A 22,090-nucleotide genomic window follows, 5' to 3' on the forward strand; every position below is an offset into this window, starting at 1 on the left:
CTAAACCATGATTATAATTTTGATTTAAAACTTTCGTGACTGCAGGGATCCATAATCTTGGTTCTTTCGGTAAAGTCACGTAGAAGGGAAATAATAAAATAAAATAAATCTAAAATAAAAAAAATTTCACGACGTTTCATCACCTGATGATGATTGCTTGTGTTGCAGTCGAAACATCGCGAGAATTTTTATTGTTTTTTATTTATATTATTTCATTATTTCCCCTTTACGTGACATTATTATAATGTTACTCACCTTTGGAGATATGATGGGCAGTGATACACCGGCTGGGATGTGATCTAAAAATCTCATTGTTGGGAACCCTGCTGCTCTGCCAACTGAGATAAATGCTGGTCCCAGAAGTAAACATTTTAAATGAATAATGTAATCACATTCTTGGTTCTTTCGGTAAAGTCACATAGAAGGGAAATAATAAAATAATAAAAATAAAACATAATAAAATAATTCTCACGACGTTTCGGCCACAACGCAAGCAGCCGTCCTCAGGTGAAGAACAAGGTCTGTCGGAAAGACAACGTGACTTTACCGAAAGAACCAAGAAGATGAATCCCTGCAGTCACGAAAGCTTTAAATCGAAATGCATTCACAGATGCATTTAATCTAAAATTGTATTGCAATTGTGCTATTGGCATCTGCTTGTTATGACTTTAAGAAATTGCAATTAGAAACTTTTCCAGGAAGCAGTGTAAAGGTTATTTAATTAATTTAAAACGTGTTTCACTTCCAAAATCCATTAAGATGGAACATCACTCTCGTTACATTTGTTACCTTTGGAAGAGAAACTCACAGAACTACTTCTGAGGTCCCTTCAATTGCCCCTCATCCACGGTAGGTTTTGATGCATCTCATCACGTGCTCTGTCTTAGGTATGGATGCCTGGGAATACAGGTTGGAAGTTTGGTTTCTTTTTTGGAAATCTACACTCTATTGAAATTGTACATCAGCTGGAATACAACAAGCCAGAAGCCTAATGCGACAGGCCTGCGGTTACTTTGTCAATTGCCTTAATATTTGGATAGGAATGTGACGTTTAGTGTGCGAATACATTTGCAGCTATTGCAAAAAATATTTGACAGCGTGCTGTCACAACTGGTTTCATGAATCAGCGGTTAATAAACAGGCTCGCGAAAAAAAGCCGTGAACACATCACGCTATTAATTACAAGCGTGTCGTTGTCACGGCTCTAGTTTAGCGCGCGTGCATTTTCAATGAACTTGCAAACGCCGCCGCTGCTTCACACTGTGATGCAAATGCACCATGAGGCTTATTTAACATTTGAAGGTTTCCACGCCTCTCGATTTTTTTTTTTCTGCGTTCACTGCGCGCACAGTGGCTTGTCGTGGAACGCATGCCTCGCGCGGTCGCTGCAGCCGAGTGAGAGAGATATGTATACATGCACGTGTGTATTTAAAACAATAAAAGTTTGCATTCTATTCTGTGTACGTCCCATCTGTTTGTATGTTGAACTTTTTTCGCACCGTACGTAGCCAACCACCACGCTAATATTGGAGGTGCGATCACTGATCTATCCAGGTCACTGTCGACAGTGGGTGTCTGTGACTCTATGACCATTGTTGTGTGAACTTTTTCGGTAACGTGGAGAAACTACGTTGGCCACTCCTGGTGTTACCCACGCCACTGACGTGCCCACTTTAATAGCTGCGACTCACTCGAACAGCAATTGTCCCAACAGAGTGTAATGCTAACTCAGAGGCATCTTTGCCATTGTGGTTAGTATGTTTGTCGAAGCAAAATGACGCGTGTGTTTCTTTAGTTAATTGCAGTTGTCTAATCTGGTCATCCTCTTGCCTGATATATAAATATATACCAGCTTGATCGTGCCTGCTGCCTGTAGACCCATTGAGTGAACAGGTAACGGGTAAAACTGTCGTACAAAACTCACTTCATCGCGGTGAACAATCAATCGGCAACGCAGTACACACCACCACAACGTGAATAATCGTGAGGCTGCATAAACATTCTCTCCATCTGGCAGCAATTTTCATTAAAACTGGAGCGGATGGTGGCGCTGAGCACTTCCTGGAGAGTGAAATAATTCCAGCGTGTGACCAATACTACTCTCCAAACTCAATGACAAAACCAACCGCAGAAGCCTCCGAATACAACGACGCAAAACGCTTCCGATTTTGCTTTTTTTCCCCTCTCCCTCCCCACGTCTCACCTTCACGAAGAGAGCTCCCTTGGACACGAAAACATCGGCGCCCTTGGCGTTGGGGAAGCACCTGAAGTCGGCGTCCAGGATGGGGTAGCAGCTGGCGAAGAAGAGGCCACTGTTGAAGAACTTGAAGGAACAGCCATGAAACCCGTACACGCCGACGTCGTACAGCACGTACTGGAAGTACGCCTGCAGCTGCGTCCGAAGCTTCTCGGCCGCCCGCTTGTCGAACACCTCCTGGAGGCACAGGAAGTCCAGGTTGGCCGGGAAGAACGAGGAGATCTCGTAGTCGAAGGGCTCGTCTGTGGGCTTCTTCCTGCGCATGGAGCTCTTCTTCATCACCGAGGGCTTGTACACGAAGCGCGTGGGCCACCCGCTCGCGTCCGTGCTGGCCCAGTCGGGCGACCGCGGAGGCTGGGAGAGAGACTCCTTGGAGGACGTGCGGCTATCCTGCGTCATCGCTCCTCCTCCTCCGCCTCCCCGCTGCTGCGGCTGCTGCTCCTCGCCGTACGTCACCGTCTTCCTGCCGTCGGCCTCCGGCCCAGCGGGCGGCTCGGCCAGCACGAGCTGGATCCCCGAGAGGTCGACGCACGCCGAGCCGTCGCGCTCCGCGTCCGCCCGCTCCCGGTGCCCGATTGCCGGGGACGGGCTCGCCGAGTCCACCGCCGTGCGTCCCCGGGGCCCGCCGTCCATCGCGCAGGCCCTCCGCAGGCTGACGGCGGGCGAGGGGCCGGCCGAGTCGGCGCCGCCGCCCTGCGAGGACACCACCAGGAGGCTGCTCCAGCTCGCCGCGCTGATGGACGTGTTGGTGGGCGAGTCGACGTAGATCTTGATCTGCGGGCGGCTGGCGCCCGTGCGCACCCTGCGCCCGATCTCCCGGGCGCGCCACTGCGTGTCCGACAAGTTGCCGACGCGCGCCAGCGAGTCGGGCGGGAGGCGCACGTTGGCCGTGGCGAAGGCGAAGCTGCGGCCGGACGCGAGCGGCCGCGACTCGAGGCGGGCGCGGGCCGCCGCCGCCGACAGCGCCGGGTCCGGGCGGCCGGCGTAGGCGTAGGCGCGGCGCGCCAGCTGCAGCGGCGCCCACGCCGCGAAGCCGAGCAGCGCCAGCGGCAGCGAGGCGGCCAGCAGCGCCAGGTAGAGAGGCGCCGCCACCACGACGGCGAAGAGGAAGCGCGGGCAGCGCGCGTCGTCGCCGGCGCCGACGCCGACGCCGCCGCCGGCACCGTCGCGCCGCCGTCGCCGCTCGCAGGTGCCGGAGATGAGCGTGGCGAGCAGGCGGTCGCACAGCCAGTAGCACGGCACGATGAGCAGCCAGGCCGCCGCGTGCGCCGCGCGCAGGAACGCGTTGGGGAAGGGCGACGTGTGCAGCGCCATGCTCCCGGGCGCCACCGCCGCCGCTGCTGCTGCCGCTGCTGCCGCTGCCGGTGGCTTCACATGCCGAGTTGCGCTTTCGTCAGTAGAAGTGGGGGAGGCTTCCCGGGCACACGGAGTGAAGCCAGAGGGCCGTCATTGCTCGCAGACTCTGAGCTGAGCTGCAAGTGCCCTCTTCTCTTGGTGTTTCCTCTCCTGTTGTCTCTTTTTCCTCCTCCTCCTCAGGGTCTACCTCCTTGCTCCTGGTATCTATCCTCCGGGAGTCTCCTCTGGTCCTGAGTCAGCAGTCTCTAGAAGCTCAGTCACACTGAAGAAGAAGGCAAAAAGTGAAGCCGGTTCATCACAAACACCACCCGGTCATCCTACGTGCAGGCCAACAGAAGAAAACAGGTTTAAATACTCCAGTATATACCAAAAAAGTCAGGAAAATATTACATGATGATTAAAAGCAACTCAAAATGCTTTTATGCGCACAGCACGGTAATTACAATTTAACAAAAAAATATTTTTCCACTCATTAATTTCGACAATGAAAGGCTGCCTGTTGTTGCTGGTGCAGTGCAGAGTGAATGTGCAAGGTCATGGGCCGATTTGGCAGCGGTGGTGGCACGCGCTCTGTCGGTATGCTCCACCTGTAAACTATTACTAAGCTTAAGTATAGTAGTAGGTTTTTACCCTTTAAACTGGTACAAAACTGACACCTTTATACAAGGCATCATGTTTGCAATAACCACAACACAAGTAGTGAAAATTCAAACAAAAAGAAACAACTCTGATAATGATAATAATATGCACTGTCCCTGAAGTTGATTGGTCCACACCCGAGACAGCTTTCCTTAGAGCCTAGTCTCCATTGGTGTTGGACCAGATGACACCAAAAGGCGTACAACTCAAAAACAGTGCACTATCAGAGTATTGAGAGCTCGGGGTAAGCATTTACACTATCGTTATCAGAGTTGTTTCTTTTTGTTTGCATTTTGACTACTTGTGTTGTGGTTATTGCAAACATCATGCCTTGTATAAAGGTGTCAGTTTTGTACCAGTTTAAAGGGTAAAAACCTACTACTATATTTTGCCACTGGTAAAGGAGGTCTCATAGTGTAAACTTAACTATTTTTAGATTTTACCTGTTAAGGCCGACTGAACTATTTAGTTCTTTTCAGAAGCAACCTGGCCACAAATGATAGGTCAACAAAGTGGCTCACCATGTGGACATTTATAGCAGCCAAATACTTTAAACGCATTCATAATCAACGTTTTTGGGTTTAGATCGCGTTATTTATAAATGTGTCGTAACCCTCCACCACCCGACACGGCCAATCAGTAAAAATGTGTCACGTTGACAAAGACAAATAGTTCACTGCTTTAGCCCACCGGTGTGTTGAAGCCACACACCGGTGGGCTAAAGCAGTGAACTATTTGTCTTTGTCAACGTGACACATTTTTACTGATTGGCCGTGTCGGGTGGTGGAGGGTTACGACACATTTATAAATAACGCGATCTAAACCCAAAAACGTTGATTATGAATAAAATTGGTCGCGAAAGCCTACGTGTTAAACTTTAAACGCATGTTTCTAAAACGTGGAGGGAAAACCCGGAGGACCCGGAGAAAAATCCACGCGATCACGTGGAGAACGTGCAAAAAACTCCAAACATTTAGCCGTCAGGGCCGCGATCGAACTCACGACCTCCGATACACCAGGCGAGGTAGTTTAACATCTTGCCACCTGTGGGTGTCGGAACAGTGGCTGATAGATATCGTGCCCTTGGCGTCAAATAGTCCGTGCTTGCGTCGGTTATTTAATGGCTTCGCGGAATGAGTAATCGGTTTCTGAACCTTCAGGGACAAGGCCTTCGAACCAACAATGATCGGCTGTTTTTAGTGTATAAATATTTGGACAAATTGTGATATTGTACTTAAATGTAACGGTAGCAAAACAATGCGAGGTCCTTTCTAAATTTGGAATTGTGTAACAAAAACAAATCTTTTTGAGAATGATTTTTATTCTTTTAAAATAATATAATTGATTATCTGAAGCGGCAAATTATTATTTAGGTTCACGGTTCTCTACGTACATACATGTCCTTTATAGCACAACAGTGATCGTCGCCTTTAATACACATATTTTAAAACAGAGAGCAGGTCAGTGCTACATCGTCATCATGGTGGCTTCATTTTAACAGGGGGAGTTCACCCAATTCAGTCAGGCACGCACAATTAACAGCACACCTCAAGTACCCTCACACACAGCACACCTCACACCTCACATCTCACACAAACCCTCACACACCTCACACCTCACACAAACCCTCACACACCTCACACAAACCCTCACACACAGCACACCTCACACAAACCCTCACACACAGCACACCTCACATCTCACACAAACCCTCACACACAGCCAAACTGGGCCAGGTAACACCTGCGACAGTTCAGCGACGTTGGTAGTCACAGCGCTCAAGATCCCCATAACATCGAGACCAGGGACGTGTGGTCAGGGGAGGCAGGGGAGGCAGGGGAGGCACAGCCTCACAGCCTCCAATGAAAATAGCTGTTACGAAAAGTAAAAAAAATTAATAATATAAAAATTAAGATTGTTCCATTGATCCGTGTTATAAATGTTATTTCTGTATGATTCCAATAATTTGTACAGTCAAAATCACCAAATTTGCGGAGCTCCGCTGCAAATACAGGGAGAGACGAAAGGTGAGGCAGCGACGAGCTCAGCCTCCCCTCTGATTGCGCAACCCCTCAGTAACTGGATGGAGTGCGGGCAATAAGTGCGTGCCTGTTACTATCTCAGTATGTCACCAATGTAATGTTTGTAGACCCTTTCATTTCATCTCCTCGCCTTCAATACTCCAGGTAACTTATTTCACGGATGTGTATAAAGATATTTCGGCTCGCTGGTCTCGTCATGAAACTGCAATGAAAAAGCACCAGGGGAGGCAGCTATCACATCTGCCTCACTGAGGGGGGGGGGCGTGTCTTCACGGAGGGAGGCGTGTCTGGCACGCCCCCTCAGCGAGGCCACGCCCCCCTCCGTGTGTGAATCTGGCTCTGACACGAGCCAGTGCCTCCCCAGCCATTGACCTCACCGCTCGTCACTGATCGAGACTGGGTGGCGAGCTCAACTCGGGCGACAGAGAATCAGCACGACGACCCGATTCGTTTTCACGGAATTGCGTCGTGCCGCTCTCTCTCCGGCTACACTCTCTCGGGACCGCACGGGGTGCGTAGTATTCATCACGTTGTTTAAACGCGTCGATCAATAGCGTGCTCCCACAATTTTGCGATTTAATTGAATGACGCCATAGATGGCCCTACTCGATACAACTTGACGCAATAGCCCAATCAGCACGGACATACATCGTTTGTGCTGAGTGGAGGCCCGGGGGGCATTTAACCGATTGGACCTCGGCTTTGGTGCTTTGTCAATGCTACGAATGTCACCGTTGCTATAAAACAGCCGCATGCCCATTTTCGTTGTGCGATCGGTGTGATGACCTTAACCGACTCTGCACGTCTGCGCTTGTGTGCAGGCCTCCCCTAAGGTCGACTCAGCCTCAAGCGAGTACCTGGTGCGATGTGTAAACATCGCCACGAGGGAGACAAAGGCGGCCTGACGTGGTGTTGGCCACCCACCCCCCTCGTGTGCCGTGCCGGCCTTCATAGGTGCTCGCTAACAGCACTTGCCCCAACAGTCTGTGAAGGCTATACGGGGATCTTTGTCTTGTGTGTGTGTACGTAGCAGAGTGGCGCTCACGTGCCATGCTGGCCCCAGGAGGTGCTCACAAACAACACTCTCTCCGACAGCCTATCGCGGTAACACATTCCTGCGGAGGGAGCTGGTAGGAACGTCGGGTTGCTCGGTCAATGGCCAGGGTCAACGGCGGCGTGGTGTATTCCGCAAATATGGCCACCCAGCCCCTCCCCACCCAGCCCCACCCTCCCCACCCAGCCCCACCCTCCCTCCCCTCCCCACCCAGCCCCTCCCCTCCCCACCCTGCCCCTCCCTCCCCACCCTAACCCCTCCCTTCTCGACGGACGGACACAATAATCCCCTGTGGGCTGGTGTAACCAGGAGGTTCCTACCAGTAAAATTTGTTTTGTTTGTGTCGGCGTAGAAAGATTAGCGGGTGTGAGCTGGTGCAGTGGGTTCACTCATTGCACTACGTACCTAGCAAAGCTTAATCCGGCCACGGCTAACATCAGTGGCGAGTGATCATCCCCCGCCTTCGCCAACTCGCACTGACCGGCGTGGTGAAGTATGATTGAACAACCCCCCCCCCCCCCCATGACCAACATTGTGTGTCGATGCCGTCATCCAGAAGTGGATTGTCAAAAGGGCTCGATTTCATTACGATTATATGTAGAGCATATGCAGTTAGTTAGGTTACGTGCATTGAAAACTAGCTCAACGCAACACACGTCAATGGGAATATTGTCACAGCGGGTAGCAAAGGGGCCGTCCATAAATGACGTCACGCGATTTTTGACGATTTTTGACCCCACCCCCTCCCTTCGTCACACGGCGTCACAAAAAGTCAGACCCCCCCTCAAATATGACGTCACAAAGCTCTGCCCCCCTCCCCCCCAAAAAATGAAAAAATGCTTCAAATCGCTTTAAACCATTGTCATTGTAGTGCGTATTTAATGTGGCGCTGCACTCTGATGTTTAAGGAGAAAACATTTATTAAAAAGTATATTGAATTAAGTAGAACGTGTTGTCTATATTTATTTTAAAGTTGCGCATTTTGATGTGACGTCACATTTCTCAACCCCCCCCCCCCCCATCGTCACACATCGTCACAAATGTCTGACCCCCCCCCTCCCTCTAGGTGCGTGACGTCATTTATGGACGGCCCCAAATGACCCTGAGTCCATGACGCCCGGACAACCAATAACAGCACCGCGTGTAACGTGTAGAAGAAGCATGTTACACGGTCACGAGAAATAAACACAATCCCTTTCATTGTTGCGTCTGTGTCGCACAAGAGCGACACGTTCGTAGGCAGGGGGTGGTGCGCGTTTCGTGTCGCGTGTCTCCAAAGTGGTGCGTCGTCCCATTGGAGGCTAATCGCATCGCCTGGCTCGCAGAAAACTTTCTCGTGTAACCACGTGGCCGCGGAATTGCACAGGCGACTGCGACGGGTCGCTCAGGATGTCTGGCATTGCACGACTGTACGTTTTGCCAGACAATGCCAAATTAAAATAACAAAATAATATACGTTGTTTTAAGAGGCACATGACCCTGATAAAGGTAATATTTGAGCTATTTCTCATAATAGTCCATGAGCCATAATCATTAGTATTACTACTGGAAGTGGAAAAAAGTTAGTGGCACTCGTAAAATAAACTTGTACAATGCTTACCTACAGTTATAGGTCAATATAAAAACACACACACACACTCATAAATATTGCTACTACAGGCGGCACTGATAAGTGAGAGACATCTGGTTGGAGCCTATGGACTGTTATTACACACAAACATTGACGAACATTTACAAGCAATTTCTGCAGAGTTAGTTGTAATGCACAACTGGATCCTATGCTTGGACAACATAAATGTAAATGATTTTAAGCCATACCTCGTTTTCATTTTATAATGCATCTTACTTGAAAGTTTGGAGTTCCATGTTTAAATCTAATATTGCTGAAATGGAATTGTTGCTTAAGGTTTAGTATTAAGGCTTGTCTGTTTTACTTAAAACTTGCACCTTGCATGATGATGGTTTCTGCTGTTGTAACACGTGTATTTTATTGGCTTTCGTAACCCAGTTTTTCATTGTAAAATACCGGCTCACTCTCAATCGCCTCTTTATTCTCAAATGGGATTTTAAACAAATAATTGAGTCATAAAGAAAACCCAAGTGAGAGCCCATTAAGAGAAACATCTGTTTCGCAAAGGAGACCTGGGATAAATTGCGAGAAGGCAAAATGTATTTCGTAAAACGTGTGACCAGAAAAGGATGAATGAACGAGTGAAACTCTAAATCAATGGGCAAAAAAAAAATGTTCCACTGCCGGATAATCAGACAATGACTCGCCTCTCGCCGCACACTTGTCCAGCGCTGCCAACCGGTGATGAGAAATGTCAATTCCCTGGTTAACTCAAGACTTCTAACCTCTAGTAATAGGTTTTTACCCTTTCAACTGGTACAGAAACTGACACCTTTATACAAGGCATCATGTTTGCAATAACTACAACACAAGCAGTCAAAATGCAAACAAAAAGAAACAACTCTGATGATGATATGCACTGTCCTTGAAGTTGATTGGTCCACACCCGAGACAGCTTTTCTTAGAGCCGAGTCTCCATTGGTGTTGGACCAGATGACGCCAAAAGGCGTACAACTCAAAGACAGCGCACTATCAGAGTATTGAGAGCTCGGGGTAAGCATTTACACTATGAGATCTCCTTTACCAGTGGCAAAATATAGTAATAGGTTTTTACCCTTTCAATTGGTACAAAAACTGACACCTTTATACAAGGCATCATGTTTGCAATAACCACAACACAAGCAGTCAAAATGCAAACGAAAAGAAACAAGTCTGATGATGATAATGATATGCACTGTCCTTGAAGTTGATTGGTCCACACCCAAGACAGCTTTTCTTAGAGCCTAGTCTCCATTGGTGTTGGACCAGATGACGCCAAAAGGCGTACAACTCAAAGACAGCGCACTATCAGAGTATTGAGAGCTCGGGGTAAGCATTTACGTTATGAGACCTCCTTTACCGGTGGCAAAATATAGTAATAGGATTTTACCCTTTCAATTGGTACAAAAACTGACACCTTTATACAAGGCATCCTTTATACTTCCAACCTCGTTACAGAGCGGCTCGAATCGCGTGGAGAAGTGGCATCGCGGCTCCGCACAGATTCAGGAAAGCGCGTCGGAGCGAACTTATTTTCTCCGTCTGTTGCCGCGGTAATTAGACCACCATGGGCTGCCACTCTCTCTCTCGCTCAATGCTTCACTCCCGAAAAGAAATCCTTTGGAACATTCACACACACGACGAGAAATTTCATTTTTCTTCAAAATATTTGAACCGATACAATATTTGAGATATTCATCAAAAGGGGGAAAGTCACGAATGCCATGAACCTTTTTTCAATTGGCAGAAGCCCTCCTATTACACCCCAATCCAGAGCGCACACACAAGCCTGAGAACATCAGGGACCATTAAATTTTTTCATTCCATTAAAGGATGTCCTTGGGACTGGCGACATATTGAAAATTACACTTCTGTGTGCAGGCTGATGTTTGCAAATGGTTACATTACAATAACGAATCCGTTGTGCAAGTTCAAAGAAAAAAACGGAAAATATTTTGGAAAATAACAGCAAAATAATCCTGTTATCCCCATAAATAAAATTATAAAAATAAGTGTTTAGTTTATTGTCCCTCACCTGCACCTCCAATTAGAACGGTCGACTGCGTACGGTGCAAAAGAAGTTCAACATGCCTACATACAACCAACCTCTACCCAATCAGAGGTCGTCCCATCTCTGCTGCTACCTCCGTGGTCTGAATTTCTCTCCCAACAGCCACAGAATCTCCGTGCCCCTAAGAACAATCTTCAATTTCACTTTGAAATTAAATTAACTTGCCTGCTCAGTAGACTCAACAACTCGCAACGTGGCTCGCCGGTTTTTATTCCCGCGTGAAAATACTCGGGAAACCTTTTCAGCTGTCACAGAGCACCTGGAGTGGATGTTCAAAGGTCTTTGTCAGCTCTGCCCTCAAAGAAAGCATTGGCCACTTCATCCACGTCTGACAATGCGGCAGCCCTTCCAACGTTGCCATGGCAAGCGCGCTGCCCCGCTGTGCACACTTTGACGTGGACTAAACAGGTCCAGAGCACGCACGCGCACGCACATGCATGCACGCACGCCCCCCATGCAACCCTCGTGCGCTGTGTGGTGACCGTATAGCCGACCCCAAAAGATGAGAACCTCGGGCGAACCGTGCACGACCAGCGGTGCCCGCAGCAACGCTGCCCCCATCACCGCAAATCTGGGATATTCCTCAGGGAGGGGGATATTCCTTTCTTGTGTTGCTTTGAAGCTGCCGCTTCTCACAAGCAAGCGGACGCCAATTTCATTGGCTCAGATTTCGGGGTACGGCAGAAACAACCAACGGCACGGCCACCGTTTTGCCAACGAGCGTCGGTGACGTCACCGCAAGCGCCCGTGCCAGGCTGGGTGCACTTTTGGGTGCAGCGTGAAGTGTCGAAGGCTCGCTGGGAGGGTCACGGGACAGTCCCAGGTGAGATGACTGGCCAGATGTATCTAGATACGTACGCACTCTCATACACAAAGACAAAGATCCCCCGTATAGCTTTAACAGACTGTTGGGACAAGTGCTGTTAGCGAGCGAGCACCTATGAAGGCCGGCACAGCAACACGAGGGGTCGGGTGGCCAACACCACGCCCGGCCGCCTTTGCCTCCCGAGTGGCTGTGTTTGCACACCGCACCTAGTACTCATTTGAGTCTGAGTCGCCCTAGGGGAGGAGGCCCAGGACCGGTTCAAGATAATCGTCACTGGTGTTGGCCGTGAGCGGGAATCGAACTCGGGTGGCCGGGGTTCGTAGCGCAGCGTAGCTCTAACCGCGACACCACCGCTCCCCACGCACACAGACACAAGTGCAAGGACGCACGCACAAACTTTCGGCAACGATTTTTTGTTTTTAGTTTTGCCGAAATCTCTGCGAGACAGGCGTAGGTCAGAATCCGGGCAGCCCATCCGTTGTGCGGTGTCGCCCTCGCACTCAGCTGTCGCAATTTGTTGAACGAATGGGCCAACGGTGGCATGCGCTGAGTGTGCGGGAAGGGGGGCACGGGTGGGCAGTGCCCTCCCCAAACTGCACATGTGTATTCATTTATTTTCAGTCGTTTACAATGAAGATTCTAGATTTGAAGCTTTCGTGGGTTTTTTTCGGTAAAGTCACGTAGGTAAAAAAATAAAAATTAATAAAAGTAAACTAAAAATCATTTTTATTTTCTTTTTATTTTACTTTTATTAATTTTATTTTTTTACCTACGTGACTTTACCGAAAAAAACCTAAGAATACAATGAAGACGTTTAACACAAAGAAAAAATGTTTGCACCCGCGATTCCTAATGACCCCACCGCCCCACTCCCCCCATTATAGAAGTTAAACTCCACCTATGAGGCCTTGGGGGGGCGGGGGGTGGGAGGCTTTGCCAATGGACACAGCAAGATGAATGGGTTATCATGTTTTCTGACGTCATGTTGTGCTTTTTTTTATATAATTTGTAGGCGTCAGAAGTTATCCCCTCCTATCTATCGGGGCACACGCACGCACGCACACACAGTTTTTTTGTTACAATCTATTAACCTTCGTGCAACAGAAAAGGTCATGGGAACAAAATGCCAAAGTGTGTCAACCGCTAGTCGCTGAAAATAAAATGAGAAGAATATTCGCCTTTTCGTTTGTTTTATTACGGTGACCTATAACGCGCTGGCCAAGCGGAAAGTCATCAACAACCTGTGCAGAGAGTGGATCCTACGGTTTTGTGGGATCTCGGTTTTCACATAGATGTCCATGAACAAACGATGCATACTACTAAATAGATAGGCTTTTGCAAGGAATCAAGTCCGCATTAACCACACGTGCAAACACGCGTAGTCTGATAATAGATGATGCATTAAATTTCGATTTAAAGCTTTCGTGACTGCAGGGATTCATCTTCTTGGTTATTTCAGTAAAGTCACGTAGAAGGGAAGTAATAAATAATAAAAATAAAACATAATAAAATAATTCTCACGACAGTGTCTTTCCGACAGACCTTGTTCTTCACCTGAGGACGGCTGCTTGCGTTGTGGCCGAAACGTCGTGAGAATTATTTTATTATGTTTTTTTTTCCCTTCTACGTGACTCTACCGAAAGAACCAAGAAGATGATGCATTGTCTTTGAAACTGATTTGCCTACACCAGAGACAGCCTTCGTTATGGCCTCGTCTCACCACCAACGCCAAAAAGCGAACAGCACAAAGACAATGCACGTATCGGAGCATTTAAAGCTCGGAGTGAGCAGCTATATCACGAGACCTTTTGTCAGTTTCAAAACAAATGCATCGTATATTATCAGAGCATGTTTGTTTGCATGTTCACCACAAGTACGTGCGCTTAACGCAGACATGATTCCTTGCAACAGGGATCTATTTGGCGTTTGAACATCTTAACACAACTGTTTTATTGCCAGAAAAAAGGGGAAAACCGTTTGTTATGCTTCATATTTTGATACTGGCAAAAGGGCCCATGATAAACATATACTACTGGCAATACAATTATTAACTAAAAACATCTTTGCGAAGGGTCACTCCAAGACACTTTAAAATATATAATACAGACAGTGAACATCGCTCCCGGTGTGTTTCAACTCATAGGTAAATACACACACGAGAATGCACACGCGCACAATTAACAAAGATCACTCAATCAAAAGGCTTTCAGCTGCCGTATGGCTCGGTGTGTTATTCCCTGTGCCTCTAATGGACGAGTTAATTCGTAAATACATTGCTACCGCAGCCCGAGAGATAAGCATAACAGGCTTGAGGCATGGCATATGGGTTTGATGTGACTCTAGCGCATCTGAATAGTTCATGAGACCCACGAGGGAATGTGCAATTCTTTCGGCACAAACAACCTTTTGTTTGGGGCATCCGTTAACGCTTTGTCAGACGCTTTTTGGACAGGTGCCGTTTCATTCCGTTTTGCGATTGGTGCCTTGACGGAGAAGGCAATGGAGGAATTTCATAACTTAAAAATGCCGATAATCAAGTTGAAATTGTACTCTCTTTGTAGTAACTAAAGAACTAATTACAGCATTGATCGATGAGTTTAAAGAGACTAAAGGTCTTGCCACGAGTGTTGTATTCAATTGATAATTTATTACGTTCGATACTGAAATTTAATTTGCTTGGGCAGTTCCGTTATTGGCACGTGTGGCTGGATTTAGGCGATGCGTGGGGTTTACATCGATTCGATGATTAAGTTATTTTATTCCCATTCCTGCCCAGTAACTTCTGCTGGGATTACAAATCAAGCAGTCCATCCGCTTTCGAGTGAACCTCATCCGCGCTGTGACAGCATTCGCGACAGCGGCACAAATGTGTGCTGTGACACAACAGCCCGGATGGAAATCTTGAAGATTGATCACAGCTCAATTGCAAATAATAATAATAATCAATCACTCCCGCTGAATAACTAAGGTTACCAGGCACCGATGCGCTGGGAGTTTGAAATTAACGGGCGGCCTCTGGATTTCAACCCCAGTGTGTAAACCGCCTAACCTTGGCAGCGTCCCACTTTGTTAGTAAATGTGTTAAAATTCCATCATGAATACAACAAATGCGTGGGGCAATTAGTGTCATATTTCCTTGTTGCATTATGCTTGTTTGTTTTTTTTGCAAACACGCCTCTGTCATTGCATTTGAAGATAAGTAGACAGGACAGCATGATGAACAAACCATTACCACAGTTTATAATTAGGTTCCCTGGTGACCTAATATGAAGCACTATCCTGCATGTTTGTGTGTCGTCACATTCCTGTGGAGGTTTATGTCCAACCAGACTTCATATCTCACGTGCGTACGTATTGTTTACAACTACTGCTAGACACTACGTGAGAACATCAGCTCTTTCACTTGGTAAAAGAAGAAAAAAGTTTCGATATTATTTACAAATACAACGGTATTAAAGGCCTCTCAGTGCTGTGTCAATCATGCGCAGTGTTGGCTTTGGAATTATGTATGCATGTTGAACTCCTTTTGCACAGTACATAGCCAACCATGCTAATCAAAGGAGCGGTAAATCCAGCACGATGGAGGGCTGATGGATTGCAACAAATGTTGTGAAACTCGCTTCACTTAGGCGTTGAAGAGGTGCCATAATCTGGCTTGCCAGGAGAAGGCAGTACGGCAAGTGGTCGAATCGTCATCTGTTTCCATCTGTACGGGATAGAACGTTGCCCCATCGCTTGCGTGGATTTTCTCTGGGTGCTCCGGTTTCCTCATACTTCTATGTAAGTATGTATGTTGAACATATTTTGCCCCATATGTGGCATGCCGTGCTAATTGAAGGTGCGGGGGAAGGACAACAAACGAAATATAATAAACACGTATCATTAATTCTCTGAAAACATCTGAAAAACAAATTCGGACCCTCCTGAAAAAGAGTCCCAACGATTCAGTTTGGCCCTCCTGGACAAATAAGCACCTCCGATCAGCACGGTTGGCTACGTACGGTGTGAAAGAAGTTCAACAGACATAAATAATTACAAGCACATTTCCAAAAAAATTCCAACCATCCTTCCCCACACTTGTCAGTGCAGGTTGGTGAACGGCAGGGGTGGTGGGACGGAGAGAGCGGTGCCTGGGACCGATTCAGTCAGTGTTGACACCACCACAGATGCTAGCCATGAACAGGAATCAAACTCAGACCGCTGTGTTCAGGGTACCAGTGCCCTAACCGCGCTGTCGCCACACCACGTTGACGAACGCGACGAACGTCGAACTCGATTGAGGTGGCATTTGTTCAAATAAATTTGATTGGTTAACAGTCAGACCTGCTGTTAGTAATAACAGAGTCTGGAGGAGCAAAGTAAAAGCGTTTATGTGCCTGAGAGAGTGAGGATGTGCTTTTTTAAATGATGGTCATGAGTGTGCTATTACTGTCCTGGCTCAGAGAGACGTCAAGATAGCAAAGCCAATCACACGGGGTTTTAGACGATCGCGTTGCCAGTTTGAATTATTATTATTAATGTGAACACGTGTTGCACTTTCAGTATTTTCAATGCCTAAAACGTGCATTTGTGATTGGTTGTGCTATTAGCAACGTCTGTTGTTTGGTGTTCTGTGAAGTGTTACACACTTGACTTGCAATCCAGAGAGCCGGGCTTCGATTTCTGGTCAAGATAGCAAAATTGAAAATAAACATCACCAATACAGCATTCTATGAATGCGATTAAAAATATAACAATTGCAAGCAAGTGATTCTTACCTACGTAGCTTTGTCAGATTTGAAACATACTTATAATTTTACCGTTTCAAGTAAAACTGAGCTACGCTTGTCGACTAAATGTATACACAGCTCTACAATGTGCTGTCGGGTTGTACCGCATGCCGTTTGGCACGATGTCCAACGTTTCGCTCCACATGCTTGAGACCTTCTGCAGGAACACAGATTGAGAATAAATTTCCCAGCACGTGGAGCGAAACGTCAGACATCGTGCCGCACAACAATACGTACTATGACCCTAAACACACATCGGCCACGTACGCAGCAGAACAGCCACCGACGAATGCCTGCACAGTAACACGTGGGTACAGATAAACAAAAATAACAATACTCTTAGTTTTTTCGGTGAAGTCACGTGACTTTACCGAAAAAACTAAGAGTATGAATCCTTGCAGTCACGAAAGCTTCAAATCTAGAAAAAAAAACTATATTTCCATGATTACGTTCGGCACACACAAAGTTAACTATGAAAGAAGAACAAAAAGGCATATTTGTATTAAATTATACATCAAACGGCTGGCGGCAGCAACAGAAAGCACGGATAAAAGGTTGGGGAATCCTGGGTGCAGTGAAAAGGTAAAATTGTGCGTTTTCTCTGTGCCTGCTGCGCGTGCAAGCCACGGGGCTTTGGGATGATGACACATGGAGATGAGTGTGCCATAGCCACGGGGGAGAGAGGGCTTCAGCAGGAGACACCAGTCAAGGGGACGGCAACGAATGAAGGGCAAAGTGGAGACAAAATTGATGGTCGAAACGGTGGGGAGATGTGAACTACCTCGCCTGGGTTCTATCCCGACCCTGATGCTTGTATATTTGGAGCGTGCATGTTCTGCCAATGCCAGCTCCGCTCTGGGTCCTCTGTTTTTTTTCCCCCTCCACATTTAGAAACATGCCTTTAACGTATTTGTCTGCTTTAAATTTCTACGTGATAAGCCACTTCGTTGAGCTATCGTGTTTGGCCAGGCCGCTTCTGAAAAATAAATACATAGCTCAGTGGGTCTTACCTGGTAAAATCAAGTAAATGAAAAACAGAATTATGGGGATAAGGGAGACAGTAACGACGGGGGAATAGGGTACTCAGAAATGACTTGGAGAGTGCTGTGTATTGTTTTATTTTATTGTCTTCTTTCCCAGATGTCATATGGCACCACGCCATGAGTCAAAGAATCAATTCGCAACTCTCGCAAAGCAGCACAACTCCCCCGTGTTAGAAAGTGGCTCGTGGAAGCAGCCATTATAGAAGTACTTCTGAGATCGCTTCAAGTGACCTCTGTTGCACAAAGTAGAGTGAAGCACCTAACCAGATACCCTGCTGCAGAGTGACGTTTGTGGCATTATAACTAAACCAATAGTTGTAATGCTTAGGATGGAATTTTTGAAGAAAAAAAATCAAAAAAATACGTGATATATTGTGGATTGGTGATCAAGCTGAGACAATCAATCCACTACACTTGAGAAGTGGGATTTAATCTTAGGCATCTGCATGGATTTACAACCAGGATCTAAGGGCTGCCAACTCAGCACTGTCACCTCTGAGCCACCCAGCCATCTCAGTAGAGGGGAAATGTCAAATACAATCATTATTCAATTCCCAGTTCATTTTGTACTGTGAAGACTGATTCGCCACGAGGATAATCATACACTGGCGTTGGTCAACAAGGGGTGTAAATAAGTTGTGAGACAACACCGGCTGTGAAGAAGTCATGCCAACCCAATACCCATCATGCTTATAGCTCTATCACCTTGTACATATGCTAGGAGGGGGAGTGGTAGCACAGTGGTTAGTGCACTTTACCATGAACACGACGAACTGAGTTTGATTCACGGCCACCGCTGACATCGCGCACTTCCTCTAGCCTTCAGCAACTCGCAGTGACTAGTGAAGTATGGTCAATCAACCTTCACGACCGACGTGGAGGTGGGGGCTTCATATCACAGTGTTTTGACAGAGAGCTGTACAGGAATGAAAATTAAGGAATGCAAATACAACGTGACCGGGCATGATTGAACATTCCAGTACAACAATCCCATTAACTTTCATTCACTGAATATGTATCGACTAACTCAGTCGTGAGAGTGCCTCCACACACGTGGGTGGAGCTGCCGACAAAAGGGGCTTCTGTACAAAGCCGTGGCCCCGTCCTGAGCGTGGTTTATCTCCCCGTGAAAACACAGCACCGCCCGGTCACTCGCAATACGGCCAAGCAGCGTCTCCAGACTCGGTCAGTGTTGGCACCGTGACCCCGAGAAGCCTCGAATGACGAAATCCCAGCAATAATTCTAGATTTGAAGCTTTCGTGACTGCAAGGATTCATACTCTTAGGTCTTTTCGGTAAAGTCACGTAGGTAAAAAAAGATATATAAGAATATTATTCCTTATATTATTATTTATTTTTTACCCAGCAATAATATCGTGCAGCTCGCCGGTACGTCCATGTCATTACATGGTTCAGGAACATGATCATTAATGAAGCAGATGGAACAAAACATCTGAAAGTGTGCAAAAACAGCAGAGGAGACATGCAGGCTTGGAATTACATTCGAGCTACGGAGTAAGGGGCACTTTGATTACAGAACATGCGATGGTTAATTACATCATTCATGCGCGACTTGGGCAGGACACGGCACGAGAAGGGCTGATGGCCGATAGTCCAGAATATTGATGGGAGTGTAGCAATGAAATCAACTCGTGTCCAGGTGGACTGATCACGGTTGATGATGATGATGAAGCTAATCCATTTGACTCTGCATACCACGAAATTCAGCGTGTGTATCCCTCGTGTATCTTTGGTTCAGCAACATGCAAGTGTGGTAGCTATCGAGCGCGCAGGCGGGGAAAGTGCTCTAAGAACCTCATGGACAGGAAGGGCGCAGAACTCATGGTTACGAAAGCGGGGGGCCCCATTTCATCCACGTACCAGGGCCAATGCCAGCTCCGCTCCGCTACTGACAACCAGGCGTGCTTTTTAGATGTAGGCTGGACATACATCACCATCATTATTATCAAACACGCTCCTATAAATACGATGATGCGTTTTCATTACCCAGGATAGTCTCACTGAGTGACATTCAAAAGCTCCCTTACTGTTCTTAACAGTCACGATGATGCCTCTGATTTGCACTTCTCTCTGATCCGTGCGTTCTTGTTTCTGTCTATTTTTCCAACTATATCATTTTTTTGAAACGAACATCAACCTCCAATGCATTGAAAAAGAAATGACCGAAACATGGGAACTGTGAGACATTTGTTCAAAATAAGTGTGTATTGATGACAGCAGAGGGATGGAGCAGTGGCGATCTTGGAAGTGACATCTCGTTGGCTCGGGGAGAGTGTGTCCAGCGAAGATAAATGGCTCACCATGTCAGGCTACGAGCAGGACACTGCGATTCAGATATATCAGCCGGACTTGGGAGATATTGCCACTTTGGCACTGCGGGCATTTGTAAATGTTCTCAGCCACCGCTGCAAAACAATACCAACACCGCACTCCGACACATTTACGGTAATGCCACAGCAAACATATTCGTGGAAGTGTTATTTTACGCGTAAAATACATTTGTATTGTTTCGATTTAAAGCTTTCGTGACTGCAGGGATTCATCTTCTTGGTTCTTTCGGTAAAGTCACGTAGAAGGAAAATAATAAAATAAAATAAAAAAAATATAATATTATTATGTTTTATTTTTATTATTTTATTATTTTCCTTCTACGTGACTTTACCGAAAGAACCAAGAAGACATTTGTATTGCTTTTCCCCAATAATATTGCAATTGTGCGATCCGCACCATGTCATAACATTGATACATTTCCCTTCAGAATTCGGCAGCTAGCAGTGCATCACCCTATGTCAGAGAAAAGACTTGGAAGATGACTGCATTAAAGTACTTCTAAAGCCACTTCAATCGACCTCTTTATTCACACGAGGGATGCAACTGGTATACGCCGTGCACAGTCTGCTCATCACATGTCCAAGTAAAACAGGTTAGAGTTGTTTTGCATTCATTGGTAACTGGGCTAAGGCCATCAACTCGCGCGACACATTTGTAATATTTGTCGGCCTAGGTTGCTCTTTGTGAACGAGACTCTATCCCGAACTCTTGAGTTCTCACCTGGTTTAGACAAATACACTCGACTTGAGAACATGCCACGGTTGAAAACCCGAATTCAAACCCATGTTGCCGGTCCAGTGCTCTGTCCCCTGGAGCTACCCTACCACCTCTGCATTTGTTTTTACCAACACTCATGTTAAACAGATGTCCCCACCTAATGCTCATGTAAATGTTAATGCTGTGTGCTGATGACTCGAATGTAAACCCGGGGACGCCACTTTAAAACCCACTTACTGGCGGGCTGGGCCACGTTATTTTATCTTGTTTAGTTTGGCTTATTTATTTATTCCCGACAAACGTGTTCACACTTAGCGGCCGGGTGGATGGAAATGTCAACGTAGCGGTCGTGGACCCGGGATGATGATGATGTGCTCCGCCTCTGCGTGTAAACATGTGTGTTTCCATTGTTGATAGCCGTGCTGGAGCTTCCGCTGCTGCTGGGCTGTTTGGGGTCACGCACAGTCAAGAGAGCCAGCATCTGGGCCCACGGTCGGCTAGGCCCATGGTCGGCTGGGCCTACGGCTGTCTGGGCCCACGGCCATCTGGGTCCATGGCCATCTGGGTCCACGGCCATCTGGGCCTACGGCCATCTGGGTCCATGGCCATCTGGGTCCATGGCCATCTGGGCCTACGGCCATCTGGGCCCATGGCCATCTGGGTCCATGGCCATCTGGGTCCATGGCCATCTGGGCCCATGGCCATCTGGGCCTACGGCCATCTGGGCCCATGGCCATCTGGGTCCATGGCCATCTGGGTCCATGGCCATCTGGGTCCATGGCCATCTGGGTCCATGGCCATCTGGGCCTACGGCCATCTGGGCCCATGGCCATCTGGGTCCATGGCCATCTGGGTCCATGGCCATCTGGGCCCATGGCCATCTGGGTCTATGGCCATCTGGGTCCATGGCCATCTGGGTCCATGGCCATCTGGGTCCACGGCCATCTGGGCCTACGGCCATCTGGGTCCATGGCCATCTGGGTCCACGGCCATCTGGGTCCACGGCCATCTGGGTCCATGGCCATCTGGGCCCATGGCCATCTGGGTCCATGGCCATCTGGGTCCATGGCCATCTGGGTCCATGGCCATCTGGGCCCACGGCCATCTGGGTCCACGGCCATCTGGGTCCATGGCCATCTGGGCCCACGGCCATCTGGGTCCACGGCCATCTGGGCCCAAGGCCGTCTGGGCACACGGTTAGTTGCATGTTACGGTGGTCAATTCAACCCCCTAATTCGCAGGGCCCTCTGTGTAGCAAACGATGCTGAACTTAGAGCCCGTGGGGTAGACACGGCCTGCGACTTCATGCCATACAACGGCGTAGACCAGGGTTCTTCATTACAAGGCCCTGGGGC

The 22,090-nt window shown here is 47.6% G+C and overlaps 1 protein-coding gene across 7 annotated transcripts in view; it reads right to left on the reverse strand.

The window, feature by feature from the left end:
* Positions 1–22,090, reverse strand: part of SMPD3 (sphingomyelin phosphodiesterase 3) — a 99,154-nt gene that overhangs the window by 21,836 nt on the left and 55,228 nt on the right. For 6 of the 7 annotated variants that reach the window (XM_061548772.1, XM_061548768.1, XM_061548770.1 and 3 more), the window contains exon 2: positions 2,204–3,875. In XM_061548772.1, the coding sequence (XP_061404756.1) occupies positions 2,204–3,571 (1,368 nt within the window). In that variant the 5' untranslated portion in view covers positions 3,572–3,875. Of the gene's footprint in view, positions 1–2,203; positions 3,931–22,090 lie in introns of all 7 variants that reach the window. The other variant, XM_061548769.1, reaches the window with a different exon arrangement.

This window comes from Lethenteron reissneri, chromosome 9, assembly GCF_015708825.2.
Source record: "Lethenteron reissneri isolate LAM-NWPU_2019-01 chromosome 9, ASM1570882v1, whole genome shotgun sequence".
Taxonomy (NCBI): Eukaryota; Metazoa; Chordata; class Hyperoartia; order Petromyzontiformes; family Petromyzontidae; genus Lethenteron; species Lethenteron reissneri.